Raw genomic sequence first — 26944 nt, forward strand, 5'->3', positions numbered from 1 at the left:
TGGGGGCAATTCTAATCTCTGGGGGGAGTTGGTTCCAGAGGGCCGGGGCCACCACAGATAAGGCTCTTCCCCTGGGCCCCGCCAAACGACATTGTTTAGTTGACGGGACCCGGAGAAGGCCCACTCTGTGGGACCTAACTGGTTGCTGGGATTCGTGCAGCAGAAGGCGGTCCCGGAGATAATCTGGTCCGGTGCCATGAAGGGCTTTATAGGTCATAACCAACACTTTGAATTGTGACCGGAAACTGATCGACAACCAATGCAGACTGCGGAGTATTGGTGTTACATGGGCATTTTGGGGAAAGCCCATGATTGCTCTCGCAGCTGCATTCTTCACGATCTGAAGTGTCCGAACACTTTTCAAAGGTAGCCCCATGTAGAGAGCATTACAGTAGTCGAGCCTCGAGGTGATGAGAGCATGAGTGACTGTGAGCAGTGAGTCCTGGTCCAAATAGAGTCGCAACTGGTGCACCAGGCGAACCTGGGCAAACGCCCCCCTCGCCACAGCCGAAAGATGTTTCTCTAATGTGAGCTGTGGATCGAGGAGGACGCCCAAGTTGCGGACCTTCTCTGAGGGGGGAAATGACTCCCCCTTCCCCAGGGTGATGGATGGATATTGTGATATTAAAGTTGGATTCCCACTATATCCTGAACCATTTAATTCAGGGCTGTCAAACTCACAGCCCACAGGCCAGATATGACACACACTGCACACGCCTGGTTTAGCGAAGAGGGGAAAGTTGCAATATGATGCTACCATGACAACTCAAGTTTGACACCCCTGATTTAACTGCATTTTATGATCCCAACCTGCATATTATCAAATGTTCCTCAGGGAAAACTGTAAAAGCAAAATAATTATGCAGTTATCTAACATTATTACAATGCAAAATAATTTCTGTCTTCATACCAATGGCAAAATTCCTGATTTTTTTTTAATTATTGCAGGTTGCCATTTCTTCTAAGATATAACCTTACTTTCATCACCAAATAAGCTTAAATTTAAAGAAAAGTTACCAAGGCTAGTATGCCCTGTTTAATACAGCAGCCTATCCCTCGGCTCTGATTACCTCACCTGTGCCAATTTGAGCTTTAAATCTATCTTGGAGCCGTGTCACCAGTGCAGATAAGATGTCCAAGCCCAGCAGGACAACCTGAAAACAACAACAACAACAATGTTAAAAAACAGATGCAATCTCTGGATATGGAAAAGAAACATGAATATGAAAACAGTAAATATTCAACCTAGGCATTAAAAGGATATTAAAGGAGTGGGCTCTCAAAATTCTCAAAAAAACTAATGTTAAAGTTGCACAAATTTCATTTTGATGTTTAAAAAGATCTGAAGTCTTCTAAGTAACCAATGTTGTAGATAGGACTGTGTAATTAGGCAGCTGCTATTGAGATAAATGAACCCAATTCAACAACTAAGATGGACAGAAACCAATGTTCCTTTGGATGCAATGCACCTTTATTGGAGTAGATCCTTCTATTCAGTAATCTAAATTTGCACAGGGCAGTAAATATTGCTTATTCTGACCTTGATTCTCATTACTTAAAGGTAGATTGAAGATTCTAGATTACAGAGTGATAGTAAAAGTTTTAAGATTGGTCACATTATGGATTAATTAACCTATGTTGTAAGTCCTCACAGAAAAAGAGTGGAGGAATGATGTCAAGTAAATGTAGTGTTATACAGTAATACCTCATGATACGAACTTAATTGGTGCAAGGACGAGGTTCGTAAGGTGAAAAGTTCGTAAGATGAAACAATGTTTCCCATAGGAATCAATGGAAAAGCCAATAATGCGTGCAAGCCGATTAGGAAAATCCAAAACATTAAGGCTTTAAAAAAAAAAGCTGCCGGCAGACGAAGCTGAGGCGAACGGAGTGGGGGGAGGGAAACCCATGGAGATCCAGGGGGGAGAATGGGGCAGGAAAGAGTGCAGAAAAACAGAGGAAACCCATGGAGATCCAGAGGGGAGAATGGGGCAGGAAAGAGTGGAGAAAAACGGAGGAAACCCATGGAGATCCAGGGGGGAGAATGGGGCAGGAAAGAGTGCAGAAAAACAGAGGAAACCCATGGAGATCCAGAGGGGAGAATGGGGCAGGACAGGGTGGGAAAAAACTGGGAGGAACTCAAGTCTGGAGGTGGGGCATCCCAGCGGCCGGCGGCAGGTTCGTAAGGTGAAAAAAGTTCGTAAGAAGAGGCAAAAATATTCCAAACCCTGGGTTCGTATCTTGAAAAGTTCGTATGACGAGGGGTTCGTATCATGAGGTACCACTGTATTTTGTTTGTGGTTTCTTAGTTGTGATTCAAGAAACTTAGTTAACATTATGCTCAGGAAAATGCAAACAAGTAGAACAGCTGCAAGTCTAAACATTACTTCCCACAAAAGTTATCAAAACTGGTTTAAGATAAGCAAAGAGAAAGAAATATTATTTGAAATAATACATGAAATGGCAAATCAAACTATACTAAAGATGTACCACTTTGTAACCTAGAAGCTATTAATAAGCAAATTAACATTAACTGAGTTACAAAAAAACTGGGTTAAATATTGTATAAGTTGAAGTTGTTGACATGTTTACCAAGCTTAATCATTATGTTTTGAAAATGTTGTATACTACGTGGCACCACAACAGTTATAAAACAATGTATTCAATGAGATGTTATTTAAAATATCCAGTTAATATTTTATTAATAATGAATTTTTCAAAGAGGTTATAAAGCCATATTGGGGGGGATTGAAATTCTTATGCGGGTAGTATATTTATGACTAACCAAATGATTAGAATAATTGAGAATTGGGCAGCATATAAATTTAATAAATGGATTATGAATTTTAAATACATACTGTTCTGAATCCAAAAACATTTTGAATCCATACAATTATACATTCTGAATAAATACTTCAAATACATACTTCAAAAATGTAAGGTGGGGGGAGAGACCAATAATGCAGTATTTGTGTTTAACTTATTCCAACTTTTGATACCTTTGATGGAATTACTATAAAAGTATTGCCTTATATATAATTAATATAAATAAGGCTCAGGGAGAAATAACTTATGCTACATGTGAAATGTAAGGTGTAAACTTTTCTGAAATTTATTTTTAAAAATACTAAGTTAAACGCAAAAAGACCCACCTCTAAATTCCACAAAGCTATACTTTAAAAACAGGATTTCTCCCTACAAAGCTAGACATTATTGGATTTGAAGCCACAACACATCTGCAAGTGTTTGCATGAAGCATCCTGTTATATATTTTAGAAAGCCACTAAGTACCAAATTTATGTAGTTCCCAGAATGTACTTGCTGCAGGATTCAAAGATAAATAAGCTTCCAATTGCACACCAAACTCCAAACACAGAAGGCATTTACATGCAGAGCTCTTCTGATAAGAGGACGTTTACCCAAATAGGGCAGCCTTTGTCATGCCTGTAGTACTGGACTACACCTCCCATCCTCCTCCTCCTCCTTTGTGGAAATTGCAGTCTAATGGGGTGGGGCTGCGCCCGTTTGGAAAAAGCTGGTCTGTAACATTATTAAGGGCTTCAAATAAAAAGGAAAACAAAACATCAACCAAGCTCTAAAATCTACGAGGACAGATATAGGAATACAGCCTAAGCAACCTTAAAAGGGTTGTGAAAGAGAGATTTCCCCCACCGCTAAGCAGGCGAGCCAAAAAAAAAAAAAAAAAACCCTTTCACAAGCGGAAGACAGCATTGCTTCTCAGCTTAAGACTGCCTCCCCGCTACGCTTCCTCGTAGCACCGCCCACTATGCAAAGCGACCTCTGCAAGGCATTTTGGGTAACCTCCACAAACTCACGAAAATGAGGGGAGACGAAAAGCCGCTTGCTTTGCAAATAGTTCAGAAACGGCATTCAATCAACACGCCGCCCTCCGCAAAGCAGTCTAAGGTAAGCAAACGTGGGGTCGCGCCTCACTATGACCTCGATGGCTTTCCCGTTTAGTTCCCCAGACCGCCGCCTGCATGGTGTCTCTCAACCATCCTTATCTTGGGGTTGCGCTACTGTTCAATGAACGTCTAGTGAGAACAGTACTGCTAACACCTACACAACACCTAAGCATCCTTGGGGGCTCGTCCCTCACATGAGGTGCAATTTTTGGAACCTTATTCTAACTAACCCCCAGCGGGGTACAAATCTAGGAAGTAATGTTAATGTATGGCGTTTCCTTCTTTTGTGCGAGTTATAATGCACATTCGGGTTCTACTCCTAAGTCTTTCAGCAGTTGCCACCAGGTGGTGCTACTGATTACATGGTAGACCCGGAATAGCCAGCTTGTGCTTTTAGGAGGGTTTGTATCTCACAACCTCTGTAAGAGTAATCATAGCTAAGCTGCTTATAGGTACCATTTATTCAACAATAAGGTTTTTAACCTTGCCAACTTCTGTATCCTAAAGCAATCATAGTTAAACTGGTTATTTCCATAGGTACCATTTATTCCACCACAAAAAAATTCCAAACTGAGCTAAGAGCATAGAGATATTTGAATCCCCATACAAAACCCCCTTCGACTCCTCTTTCCACCTATTCAATAACAGTGTCTTCAATCACCAAAGGCATCTAACAAATTCAAAAACTTTTAAAAGCTGCATGTAAAACATCAATAGGTAGTTAAGGAAGGTTTAAGTGGTTGTTTTCCCTAATCTTTCACTGTGTTAACGTTTGTAACGGACAAGATCAGGAAAGCTAAAGCAATGGTGTACTCGCTTTTAACTGCTCCGGTATTCTCACACTACTAACCAGAGCATACAAAACTTTTGCCAGACCAATCCTTGAATATACAGCTCATCTTTCTGGAACCCACACTGCATTTCGGACATAAACACTCTAAAAAATGTCCAGAGATACTTTACTAGAAGAGCCCTCCACTCCCTCCACTCACAAGAGTGTACCCTACGCAGCTAGACTTACAATCCTAGGTTTAGAAAGCTTAGAACTAAGTCGCCTTAAACATGACCGAAGCATAGCCCATAAAATCATCTGCTACAACTTCCTTCCTATCAACGACTACTTCAGCTTCAACCACAGCAACACACAAGCACACAACAGATACAAACTTAAAGTAAACCGCTCTAAACCTGACTGCAGGAAATACAACTTTAGTAACCAAGTCATTGATGCATGGAACTGACTACCACACTCTGTAGTATAACCTCCAAAACTTTACCCTTAGACCAGTGATGGTCAGGGTTTTTCAGCCTTGTCCTTGCCTCCTATCCAGGACTGAAAGAGAATGACTGGCTCAAGGTTATTCAACAGACTTTAGGCCTACTGGAGGAGTGGAATTCATGGTCTTCCAGTTTCTAGTCTAGTGCCTTGATACCATGCCCAACTGGCTCAAACCCAAGCTAGCAAAATGGAAAATTTAGGAACCCCACCCCAAAATAAAAAAAACAATAAGAAATTTTCTGGAAGTTCTAAACAGGTGTCGTTAACTACCTTAACCAAAGTGGCTATCTTTTTAGGTAAAAACTGCCCTTAAGTCAAACTGGCTTCCTGGCAACATGGAAGTATTCTATTAAGCCATCTTCTGAGACCTCCCCCACCCCATTCCCAATCTATCTTAATCTTCTCAATCTCAAACTCCTACCCTCAAAACGTCGCTACAGAGCACTGCACACCAAGACAACTAGACACAAGAACAGTTTTTCCCGAACGCCATCACTCTACTAAACAAATAATTCCCTCAACACTGTCAGACTTTCTACTAAATCTGCACTTCTATTCTACTAGTTTTTCTCATCATTCCTACCACCCATTTCCTCCCATGTTGACTGTATGACTGTAACTTGTTGCGTATATCCTAAGATTTTTATTAATATTGCTTCTTCATTGCTTATTTGATCCCTATGACAATCATTAAGTGTTGTACCACATGATTCTTGACAAATGTATATTTTATTTTATGTACGTTGAGAGCATATGCACCAAGACAAATTCCTTGTGTGTTCAATCACACTTGGCCAATAAAAATTCTATTCTATTCTAGTCTATTCTTATCCCAAATGCTAAGCAGGTCCAATCATGCTTAGCTTTTTTGAGAGCAGCCCACTTTTGACATGGGGTTCCCACCTGCTGTGAATTCTGCATTTCTACAAAGAGGAATCCAGAGTGGTCCGCTTTGCAAGGAAGCAGAGTAGGTGTTTTGCCTAGCCACTTATTCAATTGGCAACTATAGAAATAAAATGTAATGCATATGTTTGTACATACATACATACATACATACAGTAGGGAAAGCAAGTAGGATGCTTGGCTGCATAGCTAGAGGTATAACAAGCAGGAAGAGGGAGATTGTGATCCCCTTATATAGAGCGCTGGTGAGACCACATTTGGAATACTGTGTTCAGTTCTGGAGACCTCACCTACAAAAAGATATTGACAAAATTGAACGGGTCCAAAGACGGGCTACAAGAATGGTGGAAGGTCTTAAGCATAAAACGTATCAGGAAAGACTTAATGAACTCAATCTCTATAGTCTGGAGGACAGAAGGAAAGGGGAAACATGATCGAAACATTTAAATATATTAAAGGGTTAAATAAGGTCCAGGAGGGAAGTGTTTTTAATAGGAAAGTGAACACAAGAACAAGTGGACACAATCTGAGGTTAGTTGGGGGAAAGATCAAAAGCAACATGAGAAAATATTATTTTACTGAAAGAGTAGTAGATCCTTGGAACAAACTTCCAGCAGACGTGGTAGATAAATCCACAGTAACTGAATTTAAACATGCCTGGGATAAACATATATCCATCCTAAGATAAAATACAGAAAATAGTATAAGGGCAGACTAGATGGACCATGAGGTCTTTTTCTGCCGTCAGACTTCTATGTTTCTATGTTTCTATACATACATACATACATACATACATACATACATACATACATACATACATACACTGCCTTGCTCTTTCAGGAAAGTGACTTGCGCCATCATAAGAACCTACTGACCATTGTCCATTCTATGCATTTAAAGAATTACAGTAACATTCTAATCAGTGATTGATGAGTCCCTCGTTTTTTATATTATTATTATTTCTGTATGTTTCCACTTTGAACATTGGAAATTGAGTAGATTCACTATCTGGATTACACTGAGAGATGAGTTTTTAGATACTCTTCTGCATGTGGATCTTGTTTTTTATTTATTTGTTTGTTTGTTTATTGGATTTATATGTCCCCCGTGGCTTACAACATATAAAAGAAACAATACACATATAAAATAAGCAATAATAATAATAATTTAATAATAATAATGTATTAGATTTGTATACTTGCTAACTCCCTCATGATTGATGGGGTTTAGTTGGGGCAATTTTGAGAGCTAGGTATTCAAGGTCCTATAGTTGCTCAGATCACTAATAAAAATCAGCAGAGAAGAGTGTTTATTTATTTTATTTATTTATTTATTAGATTTGTATGCCGCCCTCTCCGGAGACTCGGGGCAGCTAACAGCAATAATAATACAATATAAACAAATCTAATATTTAAATTAATTTAAAAACCCCAATTTAGAAACCAATCATACATACCGACATACCATGCATAAATTTTATAAGCCTAGGGGAGGGAAAGTCTCAATTCCACCATGCCTGACGACAGAGGTGGGTTTTAAGGAGCTTACGAAAGGCAAGGAGGGTGGGGGCAACTCTGATATCTGGGGGGAGTTGATTCCAGAGGGCCGGGGCCACCACAGAGAAGGCTCTTCCCCTGGGTCCCGCCAAGAGGCATTGTTTAGTTGATGGGACCCGGAGAAGACCCACTCTGTGGGACCTGACTGGTCGCTGGGATTCATGCAGCAGAAGGCGGTCTCATAGATACCCTGGTCCGGTGCCATGAAGGCCTTTATAGGTCATAACCAACACTTTGAATTGTGACCGGAAACTGATCGGCAACCAATGCAGACTGCGGAGTGTTGGTGTGACATGGGCGTATTTAGGAAAGCCCATGATAGCTCTCGCAGCTGTATTCTGCACCATCTGAAGTTTCCGAACACTTTTCAAAGGTAGCCCCATGTAGAGAGCATTATAGTAGTCGAGCCTCGAGGTGATGAGGGCATGAGTGACTGTAAACAGTTTGTGTTTGGTTTGGTACCCTGACATCAGGGACGCCGCAGCATCCCAGTCTCTTCAATGATCCTGCCCAAATAATTGCAAAGTAGAGTCACTTTAAGGCACTCTTCACATTTCATCTTTGAAACAGTCTCAAAGCCTCAAATAGCAAATGCTATGGGCAAGTTGGTAAGCTAGATCACACAGCACCAGTCCTAATGCATGTCTTCCCAGCTGAACTGTCTTTTTCTAAGGCTTAAAAAAAAAAACCCTTCCCAGATCCCCGTTTGAGGACTTTCTGCTGGACTTCTCTCAAAATAATAACCAGATCTGATCCTGTTCTGCTTTTCAAGATCAGTCAAGGCCTGTGCTAATTCATATGATGTTTCGTGTGTTTGTAGTTAAGGCCCTACGTGTCACAACACCAAAACAACTGCTCAACTATTGTCTCGTTGCAACTATTACTGTGAAGTGATTCTGCTTGACTGAATGAGGTCTGTGCAATTTGCACCAGCAAGCTTAAATAGCAAATTATGTGCGATCTAGACATATATTAAAAATCAAATTATCACTGCATGTTCTAAGGTGGCATTGTTTTAAAAATACAGTGGTACCTCGAGATACGAGTTTAATTCGTTCCGGACCTGGGCTCTTAAGTCGAGCAGCTCTTATCTCGAACGACTTTTCCCCATAGGAATTAATGTAAATAATTTTAATTGGTTCCAGCCCTCAAAAAACTCACAAAGTTAGTCTAAATTATGCAGAAAGACATGTTTTTAATGAAGAAATGTACATGTACATATAAATGAATAATGAAGTTTCTTTCACTTAACTTGTAAACTTTCTTAAACTTTTAAATTTACATATGTTCAACTTCTCTGCCACCCAATCCTGTAGGACAGAGGTCCCCAACCCTTTTTGCACCAGGGACCGGCTTTAAGCGATCAAGAGAGGAATGGGTGAATGAATGGACGGAGGGTGGGAAGGAAGGAAGGAAAGAGGGAAGGGACAGGAACAGAGGAAGGAAGCAAGGAAACTTATGAAAGGGGAGAGTAAGAGAGGAATGAGTGAAGGGAGGGAGGGAGGGAAGAAGGTGGGAAGGAGAAAGAAAAGAAGAAATAGAGGAAGGGAAGGTAAAAGAGAGAAAGAAAAAGAGCAAGAAAGAAAGCAAGAAAGAAAGAAAGAAAGAAAGAAAGAAAGGGGGAAGGGACAGGAACAGAGGAAGGAAGCAAGGAAACTTATGAAAGGGGAGAGTAAGAGAGGAATGAGTGAAGGGAGGGAGGGAGGGAAGAAGGTGGGAAGGAGAAAGAAAAGAAGAAATAGAGGAAGGGAAGGTAAAAGAGAGAAAGAAAAAGAGCAAGAAAGAAAGCTGCAAGCACCCCCCCCCCCGAGCCCCCCAGGCCGGCTGCAACCTTTTAAAACACGCGCGCCGCTTCGCAGCTGTCTCCTGAAGCCGAACGCGGAAGTTAGCGTTTGGCTTCAGGAGACAGCTCCTTGGCGCTTGTATCTCGAATTTGGGCTTGTAAGTAGAACAAAAATATCTCTCCCCTCCCAGCTCTTATCTCGAGTTGCTCTTAAGTAGAGCAGCTCTTATATCGGGGTTCCACTGTATAAACCTTGACTAGAGAAAGTCTATTCCCTAGTAAAGCACCAGAGGGCAGAAGAAGAGGCTATGGATGGAAACTAAACAAGGGGAGAACCAACCTGGAAGTAAGGAGAAACTTCCTAACAGTGAAGACAATTAACCGGTGGAACAGCTTGCCTTCAGAAGTCGTGGGTGCTTCATCACAAACTTTTTAAGAAGGGACAGACTGAAATAGTATGGCAAATCTATGGCACACGCACCAAAGGTGGCACGCAGAGCCCTCTCTGTGGGCACGTGCGCTGTTCATTCATTCATTCATTCATTCATTCATTCATTCAGTATGCCGCCCCTCTCCGTAGATTCGGGGCGGCTCACAACAGTAATAGAAAAAACAATATAGAATACAAATCTAATAATTAAAACTAAAAACCCATAATTTAAAAAAACATGCACACAACATACTATACATAAACAATATAGGCCTGGGGAAGTTATACCAGTTCCCCCATGCCTGACGACAGAGGTGGGTTTTAAGGAGTTTACGAAAGGCAAGGAGGGTGGGGGTAGTTCTAATCTCAGGGGGGAGCTGGTTTCAGAGGGTCAGGGCCACCACAGAGAAGGCTCTTCCCCTGGGACCCGACAAACTGTTGCCAGCTGCTCTTTTAGTTTCCGGCACTCATGATCTTTGTGTGTGCCAGAGCCCCGTAAAACCAAAGACCAGCTGGCTGCTGCACATGCGTGCGCTTGCCACCGGGTCTTTGGGTTTCCAGGGCTCTTGCACGCCTGAAGATCAGCTGGTCTTTGAGTTTCCAGGGCTCTGGCGCACGTTCCGGTTTAGGTAATCGGTGACAAAACACTGGTATAGAGTATGCTGCTTGAGTAGGGGGTTGCACCAGAAGGCCTCCAAGATTCCTCGCAGCTCTATTCTGATTATTATTCTCCTTCCATGTTATCAGAAATATCACAGGCCACAGTTGCCTGAGAGTGAGATTGATTGATTGATTGATTGATTAATTTATTTATTTATTTATTTATTTATTTATTTATTTGATTTCTTTGCCGCCCTTCTCCTTATGGGCAGTATATAAATTTAATAAATACTAAATAAAATAAAAGGGGAAGGGAAATCGTTCTGCATTCTATTTTTATATATTTAAATACATAAGAGTCACTTTTAGGAGAGAATGATTGATTGAAAAGTAGCAATAGCCCAGATACCAATCGATCATGGTGGATAGCATATTTGAAAGTCTATCCTTCTATTTGCCCCTGGCAAAGGAGGGCAACAGTACAACCTGAGACTGTTTAGAGTTAATGAAGGATGTCTAAGGAGATCTAGATCTATATTCCCATTCAGTCTTTTTTTCTGACAAGCCAGATAGGAATGTTGTATTGCATGTATTTATTCAGAAAAGATTAAATATACTCCCCACCCCTAGGAGAGTATAAAAGATACACACCTTGACAGAAAAACAGAAATTTAGTGTAACAGAAGCACAACAGTAAATATCACTCAGCTATGTGTTTATGTTTATGTTTATGTTTATTTAGATTTGTATGCCGCCCCTCTCCACAGACTCGGGGCGGTAGTACTTAGCCAATCGTAGCTTCTTCAGGAAAAGTTAAGCACAGTGTTTGTTTGTTTGTTTGTTCGTTCATAATTTAATTTAATTTAATTTATTCTATTTTAATGCCGCCCTTCTCCTTAGACTCAGGGCGGCTTACGACATGTTAGCTATAGCACTTTTTTAACAGAGCTAACATATTGCCCCCACAATCCGGTCCTCATTTTACCCACCTCGGAAGGATGGAAGGCTGAGTCAACCTTGAGCCGGTGATGAAATTTGAACCGCTGACCTGCAGATCTAGCAGTCAGCTTCAGTGGCCTGCAGAACAGCACTCTACTTGCTGCGCCACCCCGGCTCATAAATAGTTGGGAGTAACCTGCCCAGAGTCGAAGAGATGCTGGCAAAACATGGCGTTTCCATTCACACAGCTCTTATTTACACACTAAAAACTGATGCAACCCAATTGTAAGAATGGGACTGTCTTGCGAACCGGTTCTACAATTGACTGATTAATTCAACCAGCAATTAAACTCATTTGTAGGATATAAGCACCACCTAACCATATACAAAATCCACAGGGAGGAAATATGAAACTCAAATCAGAAGTAACAGGATTACTTCCACTGACACGTCCTGCCGTTACCAATTCAGTACAACAAAGCGTGAAACCTGCAAGGTTCTAAATATAAAATAAACTGAATTCCTCAACGACAACACCCCCGTTCCTGGGTTTAGACAAATGAGAAAGAGTTAAGCCCTCTAAGATCCTTTTATCTATGTCAAATCAGTATTTAAAATTAGCTAAGAGGTCAAACTATTGCAGAGTATTCTTTCACAGGGAGAAACGGGGATGGGAATACAGTGATGTTAGAATGGTATTTCACCAACTGGCCCTTTGCCAGTATTGTCAGATCATTAGCAGATCTGTCCCGGGGTTAAAGGTATAAAAAATTTGGTTGGCTTGGAAGACTTTGCTGGATTTTACTTCAAGGGACTTCACTCATCAAAATGGCTGCCTTGACTTGGCTAGACAAGAGGCAGCGACCAGTTAGGTCCCACAGAGTTGGCCCTCTCTGGGTCCCGTTGACTAAACAATGTCATTTGGCAGGACCCAGGGAAAAAGCCTTCTCTGTGGCGGCCCCGGCCCTCTGGATCCAACTCCCCCCAGAGATCAGAATTGCCCCCACCCTCCTTGCCTTTCGTAAACTTCTCAAAACCCACCTCTGCCATCAGGCATGGGGGAATTGAAATGTCTTCCCCAGGCCTATATAATTTATGTATGGTGTGTTGTGTGCATTTTTTTTTAATTATGGGTTTTTAACTTCGTATTATTAGATTTGTATTGTACATTGTTTCTATCACTGCTGTGAGCCGCCCCGAGTCTACGGAGAGGGGCGGCACACAAAATAAATAAATGAATGAATGAATGAATGAATGAATGAATGAATGAATGAATGAATGAATGAATGAATGAATGAATGAACGAACGAACAAATAAATAAACAAGCAAACAAATAAATAAATAAATAAATAAATAAATAAACAAACAAAAATAAATCAAATTAACTAAGTAACTAAGTAACTAACTAACTACAGCATAAACTACAATACAAAAAGAAAATGTTTGACAGAAGCAAAGGACATTGTCTTATCCTGAACAGGTCCGTTTAGTGTAGTGATGGCTAACATTTTTGTCGCCGTGTGCCTACACCCCAATGCAATGCACGTGCTCCCTACCTCCCATACATGTACGAACACCCCTCCCCGTGCCCCATTTTGGGCCTAGCAGGCTTCCCTGCAGCATCCTGGGACCAAAACCAGGTCACAGGCTGGTGCATTCTCCATGCAATCCCTGCCCCACACATCCACGCACTTCTCCCGCATACATCCTGCCCCCAACACATGCGCAGCAGAGACCTGAAAATCAGCTAGTTGGAGGGAAACACGCGTGCATGAGTGGTACAACTGAGCTGGGGCAACAGTTCACGTGCCCCCAGAGAGGGCTCTGCGTGCCATCCATGGCATGCTTGCCATAGGTTCACATCATGGGTCTGTCTTTTATTATTCAAATTACGGGCAGGCAAGCTAGTGACTTTTTAATTTAATTTTAATTTAATTTAATGTATTAGAGATTTGTATGCCACCCCTCTCCAAAGACTTGGGGCAGCCCCCACATTTTCTTGCTACTCATCCTATTTATTGGAGTTGAAGGGCGTTAAAAGTTGAAAACATTTGGAGGCTCTAGATCAGTGATGGCGAACCTATGGCACGGGTGCCACAGGTGGCATGTGGAGCCATATCTGCTGGCACACGAGCTGTTGCCCTAGCTCAGCTCCATTGTGCAAGTGTTTGCCGGCCAGCTGATTTTTGGCTTGCACAGAGGCTCTGGAAGGGTGTTTTTGGCTTCCAGAGAGCCTCCGTGGGGAATGGAGGAGGGCGTTTTTACCCTCCTCCAGCTCCAGGGAAGCATTTGGAGCTTGGGGAATGGAGAAACACAAGCCTACTGGGCCCACCAGAAGTTGAGAAAGAGGCCCTTTCCAGCCTCCAGAGGGCCTCCTGGGGGTGGGGGAAGCTGTTTTTCCCCTTCTCAGGCATTGAATTATGGGTGTGGGCACTCGCGCATGTGTGATAGCGCAGGCGCAAGCTTTTTCGGCACCTGAGGAAAAAAAGATTTGCCATCACTGCTCTAGGTTGATGTACAAGGCAGGTCAGTTTCTCCTCAAATTGTTCAAAAATCTGGAGATGCTTGGGACTAACACAGAATTTCACATGCAAAGTACCTTTGCTACCATTGAACTACGATATTTTCATTTATTGCATCTAAAAATATAAAGCCCTTCATGGCACCAGACCAGGATATCTGCGAGACTGCCTTCTGCCGCACGAATCCCAGCGGCCGGTTAAGTCCCACAGAGTTGGCCTTCTCCAGGACCCGTCGACTAAACAATGTCGGCTGGCGGGACCCAGGGGAAGAGTCTTCTCTGTGGTGGCTCCAACCCTCTGGAACCAGCTCCCCCCAGAGATTAGGATTGTCCCCACCCTCCTTGCCTTTCGTAACCTCCTTAAAACCCACCTCTGCCGTCAGGCATGGGGGGACTGAGACATCTCCCGCTTGCCCATGTAGTTTTTGTGTATGATATGATTGTGTGTATGTTTTTATATATTGGGGTATTTTAGACTTTTTAATGTAAAATTGTTATTTTTAGATTTTAAATATTAGATTTGTTACCATGTATTGTTTTTTATCACTTTTGTGAGCCGCCCCGAATCTACGGAGAGGGGTGGCATACAAATCTAATTAATAATAATAATAATAATAGATGGCATGTAATAGAATATGGAATGTGTCACATCAAGTCTGAAGTGAAAATCACACAGTTTTCACCCATGTGTATTTTTGTGATTCTTCCCGTCTTATTAATTCTGCTGCCTCACACATCTCTTTTTTGAAACTCAAGCTAATGTGAAATCTACCGTTTCCCCCAAAATAAGACAGGGCGTTGGCCTTATTATTGGGGGAGGGCTTATTATTTCGGGGTTGGAGTAGGCGGCGAGAGTGGGACTGGATGTCCATCACCGGCTCCCCTCCCTGTTTTTGGCACCAGCCGAGCCACCATTACCTTGTGGAGCAGAACTCTGCAAGGCTTGTGCCGTTGCATGCACAAATTGCAGGACTGATGCGAGCTTCATCATACTGGGGGATCCTGCTGCTGTTCGTGCATGCAACAGCACTACAAGTCTTGCAGAGTCCTGCACCACAACGTAGCAGCGGTAGTGTGACGAGTCTCACAGAGACCCATTTCTGGCAGGTAGGACATGCTGGCTGGGAGACGCACGTCCTACCTGACACTTTTGGCTCCGTTGCGCATCCTACCAGACACTTGTAGCTCTGTCATGCTCCTCGGCGTTGTGTCCAGAGAAGCCCATTGTAAAAGGAAACTTCTTGCAAGTTCAATCAAACTTCTTGAACAAGAGAGAAGTTTTCTTTTACAATAGGCTTCTCTGGACACAACACCAAGAATTGTGAAGGAGCTACAAGTGACAGGTAAGAACTGTCTCACAGTGGCAGAGGAGTGGTGGTGGTGAGAGAGATAGTCATGCACTCTCTTCCCAATGACTTATATTTAGTTGTTAAGTGAGTTTCACCACATTTTACAAGTTGCCCATGCCCATCCAGTCACATGACCAAGCCACACCCACCTGAAAGAGGTGGGTGGAGGTAGTGAGGATGAGTTTGTCGCACCAAGGGGGCAGTGGACTAAAAATGTTTGGATCCTCACTACCCCACCCTTCAGGTGGGCGTGGCTTGGTCATGTGACTGGGTGGGCGTGGGCAACTTGTAAAATGTGGTGAAACTCACTTAACAACCCTCTTGCTTACCAACCAAGATTTTGAGCTTAATTGTGGTCATACGTCTTTCTTTTTTCCCTCCCTCCCTCCCTTCCCTCCTTCCGTCCTTCCTACCATCTTTCTTTCTGTCTTTCTTTCTTTCTTCCTACCATCTTTCTCTTTTTGTCCATCTTCCTTTCTACCATCCAACTTTCTTTCTTTCTTTCTCTTTCTTCCTTCCTTCCATTTTTCTTTCCTTTCTTTTCTGTCTGTCTTCCTTCCTATCTTTCTTTCTTTCTTTCCTTTCTTCCTGTTTTTCTTGCTTCCTAACATCTTTCTTTCTTTTTCTTTCCTGTCTTCCTTCTTTGTTTCTGTCGCTATCAGTTCTTAGAGCAGGGCTGAATTGGGAGCAACACACAGCTCTTCTTGTAGCCCTGTTGAGATTCCCCCCCCCAGGCTTCATTGGGCCATTTTTTGCCCTCCCCAGGCTTAAGGAAAGCCTCTGAAGCCTGGGATGGGCGAAAAATGGCCCAATGGGCCTACCTGAAGTCAGGAGGCTTCAGCAAGGCCTGCGCGCATGCGCAATGGGGCATCGTGGAGGTATGTGTGCATATTTATTTATTTATTGATGGATGGATGGATGGATGGATGGATGGATGGATGGATGGATGTCTCTTCCCCTGGGTCCCGCCAAACGACATTGTTTAGTCGACAACAGCAATAGCCTTCAGATGCTGCTGCACTCCCACTTTCATTGGTTTTCCCTACTAGGCTTTCCCTTCTAGGCTGGTGGTCAAGGATAATGGAACTGTAATTTAATATTTAGATGGTCAAAGTTCCCAAATGCTAGAATTCACCAGCATCTGATTTTTTAGATAGAAATTTCTCTCCCCCCCCCCAATCATTCAGGGAAAAATAGGGATTAAATATAGATCTCCTATAACTGCCTGCTTCTAGCCTTCCTCCAATCTCTGAGGATAAGCAGGAAGGGGAGGAAAAACTTGCTTTTTGTATTGTAATTTTCTGCAAACATAGTACATTATAAAATACCGCTGCATGATTGATGATACAAATGTCTATTTCTTTGAAGAGATTATGTAAATATGACTTATTGGTTGTGCACGCATAGATAAATAAATGCACCACCACAAATCTCTGTAGCCACCCTAGATGTAAGAATATGAGTATTTATTTGTATCATCAATCATGCAATTTTAAATCACATCTAAAGCTAAACTTATGAGGATATGCAAGCTGTGCAGTAATGAAACAAAGGCATGCACCAGCCTGTCCCTCCCCCAAGGGACATCATTCAATGTACAGAAATCAGATACACAATTTTTTTGCTTACATTGATGGCGAATGCATTTTCTGAAGCTTTTATTTTTAAAAACGCAAAACTACAATTGTTTGCTTTTATGCAAGGTATATAGAAGGGGCGTTGGTCTTACCTGATTCGCCTCTTCTCGTATCCTGGAGCTAACCTCCAGGAATGGGATGACACCGTTCCTTCAGCCAATGAGGACTGAGTCTGTCAAATTGTGTCTTCGTCCTCCTGCCTTAATTCCCCCTCTTTGATGAAGGATGATGGACAGACTACGCGTGTAGCTCCCAAAGTGAAAACAAGGAGAAGATAGCAATTTGATGTCCCAAAGTCCAGACCAGACTAGCTTTGGGCAAGATTGAAGGTTAGCTCCACCCTATGAGAAGAGGCGTATCACGGAAAACCAATGCCCCTTAATGTTTAATGTTTCCAAATGTAAAATAATGCACTTGGGGAAAAGGAATCCACAATCTGAGTGTATTGCATTGGCAGTTCTGTGTTAGCAAAAACTTCAGCAGAGAAGGATTTAGGGGTAGTGATTTCTGACAGTCTCAAAATGGGTGAGCAGTGTGGTCGGGCAGTAGGAAAAGCAAGTAGGATGCTTGGCTGCATAGCTAGAGGTATAACAAGCAGGAAGAGGGAGATTGTGATCCCCTTATATAGAGCGCTGGTGAGACCACATTTGGAATACTGTGTTCAATTCTGGAGACCTCACCTACAAAAAGATATTGACAAAATTGAATGGGTCCAAAGACGGGCTACAAGAATGGTGGAAGGCCTTAAGCATAAAACGTATCAGGAAAGACTTAATGAACTCAATCTGTATAGTCTGGAGGACAGAAGGAAAAGGGGGACATGATCGAAACATTTAAATATGTTAAAGGGTTAAATAAGTTTCAAGAGGGAAGTGTTTTTAATAGGAAAGTGAACACAAGAACAAGGGGACACAATCTGAAGTTACTTGGGGGAAAGATCAAAAGCAATGTGAGGAAATAATATTTTACTGAAAGAGTAGTAGATCCCTGGAACAAACTTCCAGCAGACGTGGTTGGTAAATCCACAGTAACTGAATTTAAACATGCCTGGGATAAACATAGATCCATCCTAAGATAAAATACAGGAAATAGTATAAAGGCAGAGTAGATGGACCTTGAGGTCTTTTTCTGCCATCAGACTTCTATGTTTCTATGTTCTATGTAGTCGGTGGAGTTAACCTCCAAAAATGAGACAAACCAAAGCAGTCTGTCCATTGAGAGGGGTACAACTGGCTGGTTTCCCCAGTCTGTGGTACCATGCGTTGGAGAAACCTGCGACAAAATGCTGCCTCAGCTGATGCAAAAACATCAATTTTGGTGATGCTCAAGAAGCTGCTCGTCAAACCTCCTCGGTGGATGCTTGAGTGGACCACGCAGCAGTCATTGCAGCATTACATGTTGAGTACACTGTCACCCTGGTTGGTTGTGGCAAGGACTGCAGGTCATAAGCCTTTGCTATTTCACTACGCAATCAGCATCCCCACAGTGGAGGAAGAGTGGAATGCGCCACGGGTGAAGGAGGACGTCTGTTGTCCCAAGGAAATGGGTTGAGAAGAGATGAAAAGCCCGCCTCTTCTGCGCAGGATGAAAGTGCACATGAGGTAGATCTTCAGGGCCCTCTTAACATCGGGTTTGTGCCACTGTCTCTCTAACGAGTGCAAAGGATGGGGGACAAAAATTGGGCAGGACAATTTCCTGGCCCCTGTGAAAGTAAGAGTTTATTTTTTGGGACAAACGTGGGGTCCAGTCAGAGGATCATTAGATCAGAATGAAATATGCAGAGATCCTTCTCTAGCAGACAAAGCAGCAAGCTCAGAGATTCTGCGAGCGGAGGTAATCACCACTAGGAATGCCACCTTTACAAGTAAGTTTGGCGAAGCAAAGGGGTCCTCAAGGTTTCCTAAGGGGCACCTGTCATTGAGAGGAGAATCTTTGAGAGGTCCCAGATTGGGTACCGATGGAAGATAGGAGGACACAAATTCACAGCCCCTTTCAAGAAACTGCGCAGCAGGGAATGGTGTGATAAGGATGCTGTTTTTTATCACTGTTGTTAGCCGCCCCGAGTCTGCGGAGAGGGGCGGCATACAAATCCAATAAATAAAATAAATAAAATAAATAAAATAAATAAAATAAATAAAATAAATAAAATAAATAAAATAAATAAAATAAATAAAATAAATAAAATAAATAAAATAAATAAAATAAATAAAATAAATAAAATAAATAAAATAAATAAAATAAATAAAATAAATAAAATAAATAAAATAAATAAAATAAATAAAATAAATAAAATAAATAAAATAAATAAAATAAATAAAATAAATAAAATAAATAAAATAAATAAAATAAATAAAATAAATAAAATAAATAAAATAAATAAAATAAATAAAATAGTGAGTGAGTGAGTAAATAAGTAGTCCAGAGAACCACAGGACAAAACAGAAGACAGCACCACCACCTGACAGTGAAGCGTGTTGGGGGAAATATCCTTGTTAAGTCCATGCTACAAGAATTCAAGGATGTTGGTGATGGACAGATCAACAGGAGAATAGCCCTCCTATGAACAGCAGGAGCAAACAAATTTCCAAGTGGCTGAATAAATTCTTCCTGTGGACGGCATCTTACAGGCTGAATGATTCTGTCCGGAACATTACAGCGCCTTAGAGCTGAAGCGCCAAATGGTCACTTGGTATCACTGTGGGTCTGGGTGTCTTAATGACTCCTGGAAAAGTGATGACTCTGTTGGTGGGATTCTCCAGGGCTGGCAGACTGACAGGGCTTTGAGGTCCGCAAACCAGGCTCTCCTGGGCCAGTGAGGGGCAAGGAGCAGTTATTTTGGCTCTCTCCTCCAAGATCTTCCTGATGACCTTAGGGAGGACAGGCAGAGGAGGAAACACATACAGCAGGCTGGAGGGCCAATCCAGTGGAAAGCTTCCGCTCCCCCTCCGCACACTGGGTCTGGAATTGGTATCTGGGCAGCTTGGCGTTTTCTGGGGTGGTGAAGAGGTCGATGATAGGAAGACTGAAGCAGTACACCAAGTCTTGGAAGAGGAAAGGATGGAGGCTCCACTCCACCTGGTCTATGGTGGTGTGGCTGAGCCTATCTGCAGTCCCATTGGTCATCCTGGAGATGTGCTCTGCCAAAAGCAACAGGAGGTGGCATTCTGCCCAGTGTCCCAGGGTTCTGGCCTGGTCCATGAGATGATGGGACATGGTGCCCCCTGCCGGTTTATGGGGGCTTTTGCAACCATAGTCTTCGGAAAGAGGCAGCATAGAAATCCAATTAATAATAAATAAGTGATCAGAGCCCAGCAGCAAGATAGTTGGCCGAAATACAAACAGCAAATGCCACCGTGTGGGGCCGAAACCCCTATGCTGGAGGGCAGGTGACAGTGACCTGCTTAAGTGTGAAAGCTTCTGTGGCAATAGTCTAAGATCATGCTGTCACCCCCTAGCTGAGTGGTAATGGAGCGCAAGGCTCCCCTGGCCGTTGGTCACACAAGTGCCACCGGTCCAGTGACAGTAGATCACGATCAGGGACAGCTAGTCTTATGAATGCTGGCCAGGCCAGGCCGCTACATCTCACACAGAACCAGAGAAAGGGAGGGCAGAAGCAGCTCCCGAGGCTGAATCGGAATTGCCACCACCCCATTTAGCAACAGCCCTCAGCTCAAGGCCTCATCACGCTTGACCCAGTGCTCGACTCAGTGACTTCGATGAACGCAAGTCAGCCAGAAAGAACTCACAGTGCATAACTCTATGAATGATGGGGGGGGGGGGGAAACACCTCCTGAAGAAGGGAGCAGGAAAACACGCATCCTATTCAGGCCAAGGACTGAGCCAAAGAGGGGGGAATTAAGACAGGAGGACGAAGATATACAATTTAACAGACTCAGTCCTCATGCCATTCTTGGAGGTAAGCTCCACTGACTGGAAAATAATGAATTCTGGACAAATGGGACTGATTGATTTACAAACAGAAATAGAAACAGGAGTCTTGAATGAACTGGCAATCCTATTCTAATTCTTCATGCAGCATGAACTTCATCTAACTTCTTCTAAACTTTTTTGCCAAGTTAAATAAAAATACTGATCAGTTTGTAAGCCCATAAATTACTTATCTGCAAAAGTTTGCCTTGCTTGCACACTTCTACATGTCCTCAAATCCTTTATTCTTAAGGTTTTACTCTACAGTCACTCCCTTTTCTCTACCCACCCTCCCAATCTGCTACTCATTTGTCACACCAAGCTGCAGCACTGGGTGACTTCGGTGGTCAACTAAATAGGCGTTGATTGCTTACCTGAACGCCTCTTCTCGTACGGTGAGCGGGTACAGCAGTCACATGGGTTGCTCATGTCCAATCCGGTGGAACTGAGCCTAGTGTTAAAAAAGCTTGCCGGATCCGCCCCTTCCCCAGAATTCGCGAATCCATAGACTAGGCTCAGCTGTGAAGCTCTGTAGTGTTCAACTCTCATTGTTAGAGGAAGAAAGTTATAGAAAGGTAAAGAAGACACATACAAGGGCGGGAAGTGACTGCTGTACCCGCTCACCGTACGAGAAGAGGCGTTCAGGTAAGCAATCAACGCCTATTCTCCGTACTGAAGGAGCGGGTCCAGCAGTCACATGGGACATACCCAATAGATGGTCCCTAGGGTGGGATTAGATTGCTATCGTGTGAGATAACAGATTGGAGTACCCTTCTGCCGAAGGCAGCGTCCGCTGAAGCGTAAGAATCAATCTTGTAGTGCCTGATGAAGGAATTTGGCGAGGCCCAAGTGGCTGCTTTGCAGACCTCCTCCAACGGGGCTTGAGTCGCCCAAGCGGCCGAGGTGGCTGCGCTCCTGGTGGAATGCGCTGTGATGTTCCTTGGAACTGAGAGGGAGGCCGACTCATAGGCCTTAGATATAGTCCCTCTGATCCAACGGCCTATTACTGTTGAAGACACTTTGGCACCCATGACTCTGGGGTGATAGGCTATAAAAAGTGCTTCTGACCTCCGAAAGGGTCCTGTGCGTTGGATATAGATTCTCAGCGCTCTAATGAGATCCAGGGTGTGCCATCTAATTGCCAAGGGATGGTCTCGTTGGAGGCAGAAGGAAGGTAGGACAATATCCTGAGATCTGTGGAACATGGAACTGACCTTGGGTAAGAAGGTGGGGTCCAGTCGCAAGACTACCTTGTCCTGATGAAATTGACAAAGGTCCTGCCTGATTGAGAGGGCAGCCAGCTCCGAGATGCGTCGGGCAGAGGTAATAGCCACCAGAAAGGCTACTTTAAAGGATAGGTATCTGAGGGATGCCGATTTTAGGGGTTCGTATGGTGCCTGCGTGAGGGAGTGGAGAACCCGTGGCAAATCCCAGGATGGATACCTGTGGACCTTGGAAGGTCTAAGGTTGGCTATGCCCTTGAGAAATTCCTGAACTTCTGGGAAGGATCGGAGAGGCTGTCTGCGGGGGCCCCCTAAGACAGAGGAAATGGCCGCCAGATGACGCCGGAGGGTGCTGGTGGAAAGTCCTTTATGGAAACCTTGCATAAGGAAGGAGATGATTCTGTGTATGGGAATGCACAGGGGAGAAAGTCCTTCCTGTAGACACCACTGGTGAAACTTGGACCACGTGTGGTCGTAGATTCGATTGGTCGAACCCCTTCTGGCCTTTAAAATGACCTCCACTGTATCGGGGTCGTGACCACGCAGTTCTAAGTCTCTCCTGATAACAGCCAGGCGGTGAGGTGGAACCACTCCGGGTCTGGATGGAATGAGGCCCCCTGCCGCAGCATATCCCCCGAAACGGGGAGTCGCCAGGGGTCCTGGACGGACAACTGTTGGAGATCCGCGAACCAGGGCCGGCGGGGCCAATGAGGGGCGATTAAGATTACTCGGGCCCTCTCGGTGAGGACCTTGTGAATCACATCCGGGAGAATTGGAATTGGAGGGAATGCGTAAAGTAGGCCTGGAGGCCATGGGCTCCGGAGGGCATTGATTGCTTCCGCTCCCGGGGATGGAAATCTGGAAAAGAAGCGAGGGAGTTGGGCGTTCGCATTGGTCGCGAAGAGATCCAGAATTGGTAGGCCGAATCTGAGGCTGATTTGATGGAACAGGTCTTGATGGAGATTCCACTCTCCTGGGTCTATCGTTGCTCGAGATAGCCAATCCGCCTGGACGTTGAGGCTCCCCGAGATGTGGTCGGCTAGGAGCGACCGAAGATGTTTTTCCGCCCAAAGGCCTAACTTGAGGGACTCCCTCATGAGGGCCTTGGATCTCGTGCCCCCCTGCCTGCAGATATGGCTTTTTGTGGCAATGTTGTCGGTGAGAATGAGAACGTGCCGGTTGGGAATGCGAGGAAAGAAATGCTTCAGAGCCAGGGAAACGGCTCTTAACTCTAGCCAATTGATTGGCTTGGAAGCTTCCTCCGGGGACCACGTGCCCTGGGCTATCATCCCCTGGGCGTGGGCGCCCCATCCCGATAGACTGGCATCTGTGGTGATGACAAATTGATCCGGGCACCTGAACGGGGATCCTTTGTCCATGGCCGGAGACTTCCACCACTTGAAGGATCTGCGAACCATTGGTGGGATGACAATGCGACGCTTTGAGTTGCTGTGCCCCGATCTCTGAAAGGGTAATAGGAGCCACTGTAGTTCCCTAGCATGAAGGCGAGCCCAGGGAATGATGCCTATGCATGACACCATCTTCCCCAAAAGGGAAGACAGGGATACTATGGATACTGAAGGTTTAGATAAAATGCAAGAAATTAACTCCCCTATACTGAATTTTCTCTCGGGAGAGAGGAAGACCTGGGAGGATTCTGAATTAATAATGGATCCCAGGTGTAAGATGGACGTGGAAGGTTGGAGATGACTTTTTTCAAAGTTGATGGAAAAACCATGGTCCTGAAGGACTGACATGGTGACAGAAAGGTCTGTTTTCACTTTCTCTAGGGAGTTCCCATGAATCAAAATATCATCAAGATAACATAAAATGTGAATGGGAGACGCCCGGATATAGGCCGCCAGGGACCCCAAGAGCTTTGTAAAAACCCGAGGGGCCGAGGAAAGGCCAAATGGCATCGCCCTATACTGGAAATGCCTGCCTTGAAAGGAGAAACGTAAAAATTTTCTGTGGCATTTGGCTATAGGAATGTGGAGGTAGGCCTCAGTGAGGTCTAAAGAGACCATGAAATCTCCCGTGTGGATGGCGGCCAAAATAGATGATAAGGAGTGCATCTTAAACTTCCTATATTTGATGAATAGGTTGAGCTTCTTTAAATCCAAAATAGTTCTCCAACCTCCGGAGGATTTTGGAACCATAAATAGGATGGAATAAAAACCTAGACCCTTCTGACCGGAAGGAACCGGTTGAATGGCTCTGATGGACAATAAGTGGGAAATGGCCTCCTCCATACGGTTACAATCTGAGGAGGACCTGGGAGAAGGGCAAGAAATAAAACATTTCGGGGGGGAGAAATAAATTCTAACAGAAGGCCTGTTTGAACAGTGTCAATGACCCAGGGGTCCTTGGAGGTGAGACGCCAATTAGAGGCGAAATGGGCTAGGCGACCACCTATGGGAATTGAGGAAAAATTACCATCTAGGTTTCTTTGAAGCCCTGTTAGAGGACGCTCCCCTTTGGAAGCGAAAACCTCTGCCCCTGGAGTTCCTACCTTGGGAACGAAAGCGGGGGGAATACTGACCTGGAGATCTCTGATAGGAAGCCGCTTGGTCTTGCTGCCGCCCTGGGCGACGAAAGGACTGCGTTTTGGTGGCCTTTTTGGTGGTTGGACCCAAAATTTTCTTCTTGTCCGTGGTTTCCGTGAGAAGTGGATCCAGAAGATCACCGAAAAGAAGGTCGCGCTTTAAAGGTCCCAGGGATAACTGCCACTTCTGGCGTACTCCGGCTTGCCAAGGGCGAATCCATAGGAGTCTTCTTGCCGTTGTAGAAGCTGCAATAGACTTAGCAGAAAATCTAGTAGATTGTAAAGTGGCATCAGCCACGTACTGAGCAGCTGCAAAGACCTTGTTGAAGTCTTGTTGACCTCTCAAGTCATCGGGAGGAATATGTTGTTGAAGTTGGCGAAGCCACAGAAGCATGGCTCTGGAGAAAAAGGAAGCCGCTGCAGAACTTTTAATGGCCCAGGAATCTGCGGTGAATCCTCTTTTGAGCATTTGTTCAATCCGCTTGTCCTCTGGGCGGAGGACCTCCTCTGCTTCGCCTGGCACAGCAGCCGCCGAGTGAAGGATCTTGACCGGTTCATCCGGTTTAGGAAAAGATAGGAGCTCCTCATAGGAAGAGGAAAGTTTGTACAATTTTCTATCCTTGGTTGAGGGATTAAGCCCAGAGGCTGGGAAATCCCACTGCTTAAGTAAGGCATCTTTAAACAATTTAGGCATAGGAATTACCTCGTTATCCTCCTGTTCCTCTGTGAAGTAAGGTAAGTTCTCCTCCGGGGGGTCAGTGGATGTGGAGGCCTGTTTCTCCTGGGCCGCCAATCCCGTAGAAATTCTAGCTTTGAGGAGGAGAGATTTGAACAATTGAGAAGGAAAAATAGTAATTGGAGAAGGCACCTTTATTTGGGATTCCTCATCATCTGAGAGGCCTTGAAAGGGATCCTCATCCTCCTCCATATCCTCATATTCGTCCTGAGAGGAATCTGAAACATCCTGAATAGGAGCTCTAACCGCTGGGGAAGAACCCAAGGGGCGGGAGGGACGAGAAGGAGGAGGAGGTAAGGGAAGCTCATTGATGGTAGAGAGTTTAGCATCAATGGCCTTGGACAACACAGAAAAAATAGATTGGAATTCAGGAGGTAAACTAGAAATATCAGCAGGAATGGCAGAAGAATCCCTGAGGGCCTGGGAGGATCCTGGCTGGGGGGAATCTTCAATAAGATCTGGTTCCTCTGGACCTATTCCCCATAGGTTAGGTTGGGGTCTGTCTAGGTTTGGCTCATCCAGAGATAACACAGGGACCCCAGAAGGAGGCAGACTAGAAGCCTCTGGGGGGTCTTGACTACAGAGTACTTGGGCCTGTACTTTCAAACGCTTTGCTGATTTGTCATGGATTCTTTGTAGGGCTAGGTCCCTTCTCTTCTCAGCCCTGGTGACCTTGGTCGAGGGGCGGGCCCCTGAAGAAGAGGAGGTCGAGGCCTGGGGGATACTGGTAATTTCATCGCCTGTAGGCCTGGCCTCTCTGGGACCTTTAGTTGTGCCTCTCTTGGGAAAGGTAGCCATAGTCTGACAATTAACAGAAGACCAGGCTGAGCCAAATAACTGAATAATTAGGGAGAAGAATTTCAAAGGCTTCCCAAGAGGAATGGATCCTGCTCCGAGGCCTCGGAGCTGCTGAGACTTGAGGACAATCTGGGCAAACCCAGAGTTCGTGCCCCCAAATCCAGCGTGGCCAGCCTCCCTAAACTTTAATTAAAGTAAACCAAGGCACTCTGGTTGGAGGCTTAGCCAGTGGAGAATTAAGCCTGAGCGTCCCAAAGCCCACTCCGGGATCCACGCGGTGGACTGAGGCCTACGCGGCTGGCAGGAGGCCAACACGAGAGACCTAAATTTAAAAAGGGCGCGAAGGCCTTCGCGCCGAAAAATCGCTCCGTAATAGAATTCTTAAAGGGGAAGCGATCGACTAAGTCCAGGAGACTAGAACAAGCGTCTCACTCCGCAGGAGGTATTTCTTAAGCCCTTTAACAATATACAATAATTTATCAATGAATCAATACTTGCACCAAGACCTCCAGGCCAAAGGATTAAAAGAATCCACAAGCGGCAGCGGGGATCGTACACGGCAAGACAGCCGGGGGAAAACGAAACCGCAACTTCTCCCAAGGAAAAAAGCCGAGCCACAAACGGCTGGCGCTATTAGTGCAAGTAAATAAATAAGAACAAACAAATCTTACTACTTTTGAAGGAAAAGATCGAAGGGAAGGTGTTAGAATGTTGAACGAGCTATCACAATACAACCGCAGGATATGCGAACTGAGCGAATTCTGGGGAAGGGGCGGATCCGGCAAGCTTTT

General features: G+C 44.3%; 1 protein-coding gene and 1 non-coding gene across 2 annotated transcripts in view; one reads left to right on the forward strand and one right to left on the reverse strand.

Moving 5' to 3' along the window:
• CLASP1 (cytoplasmic linker associated protein 1) overlaps positions 1–26944 on the reverse strand; it is a 273270-nt gene that overhangs the window by 170515 nt on the left and 75811 nt on the right. Inside the window, exon 4 of the mRNA XM_070730165.1 lies at positions 1076–1154. Coding sequence (XP_070586266.1) covers positions 1076–1154 — 79 coding nt within the window. The remainder of the gene's footprint in view (positions 1–1075; positions 1155–26944) is intronic.
• On the forward strand, positions 4015–4142 carry LOC139158229 (U4atac minor spliceosomal RNA). The gene has a single exon (XR_011557628.1). It is a non-coding gene; the product is annotated as a U4atac minor spliceosomal RNA (small nuclear RNA).

This window comes from Erythrolamprus reginae, chromosome 1 (genome assembly GCF_031021105.1).
Source record: "Erythrolamprus reginae isolate rEryReg1 chromosome 1, rEryReg1.hap1, whole genome shotgun sequence".
Lineage (NCBI taxonomy): Eukaryota > Metazoa > Chordata > Lepidosauria > Squamata > Dipsadidae > Erythrolamprus > Erythrolamprus reginae.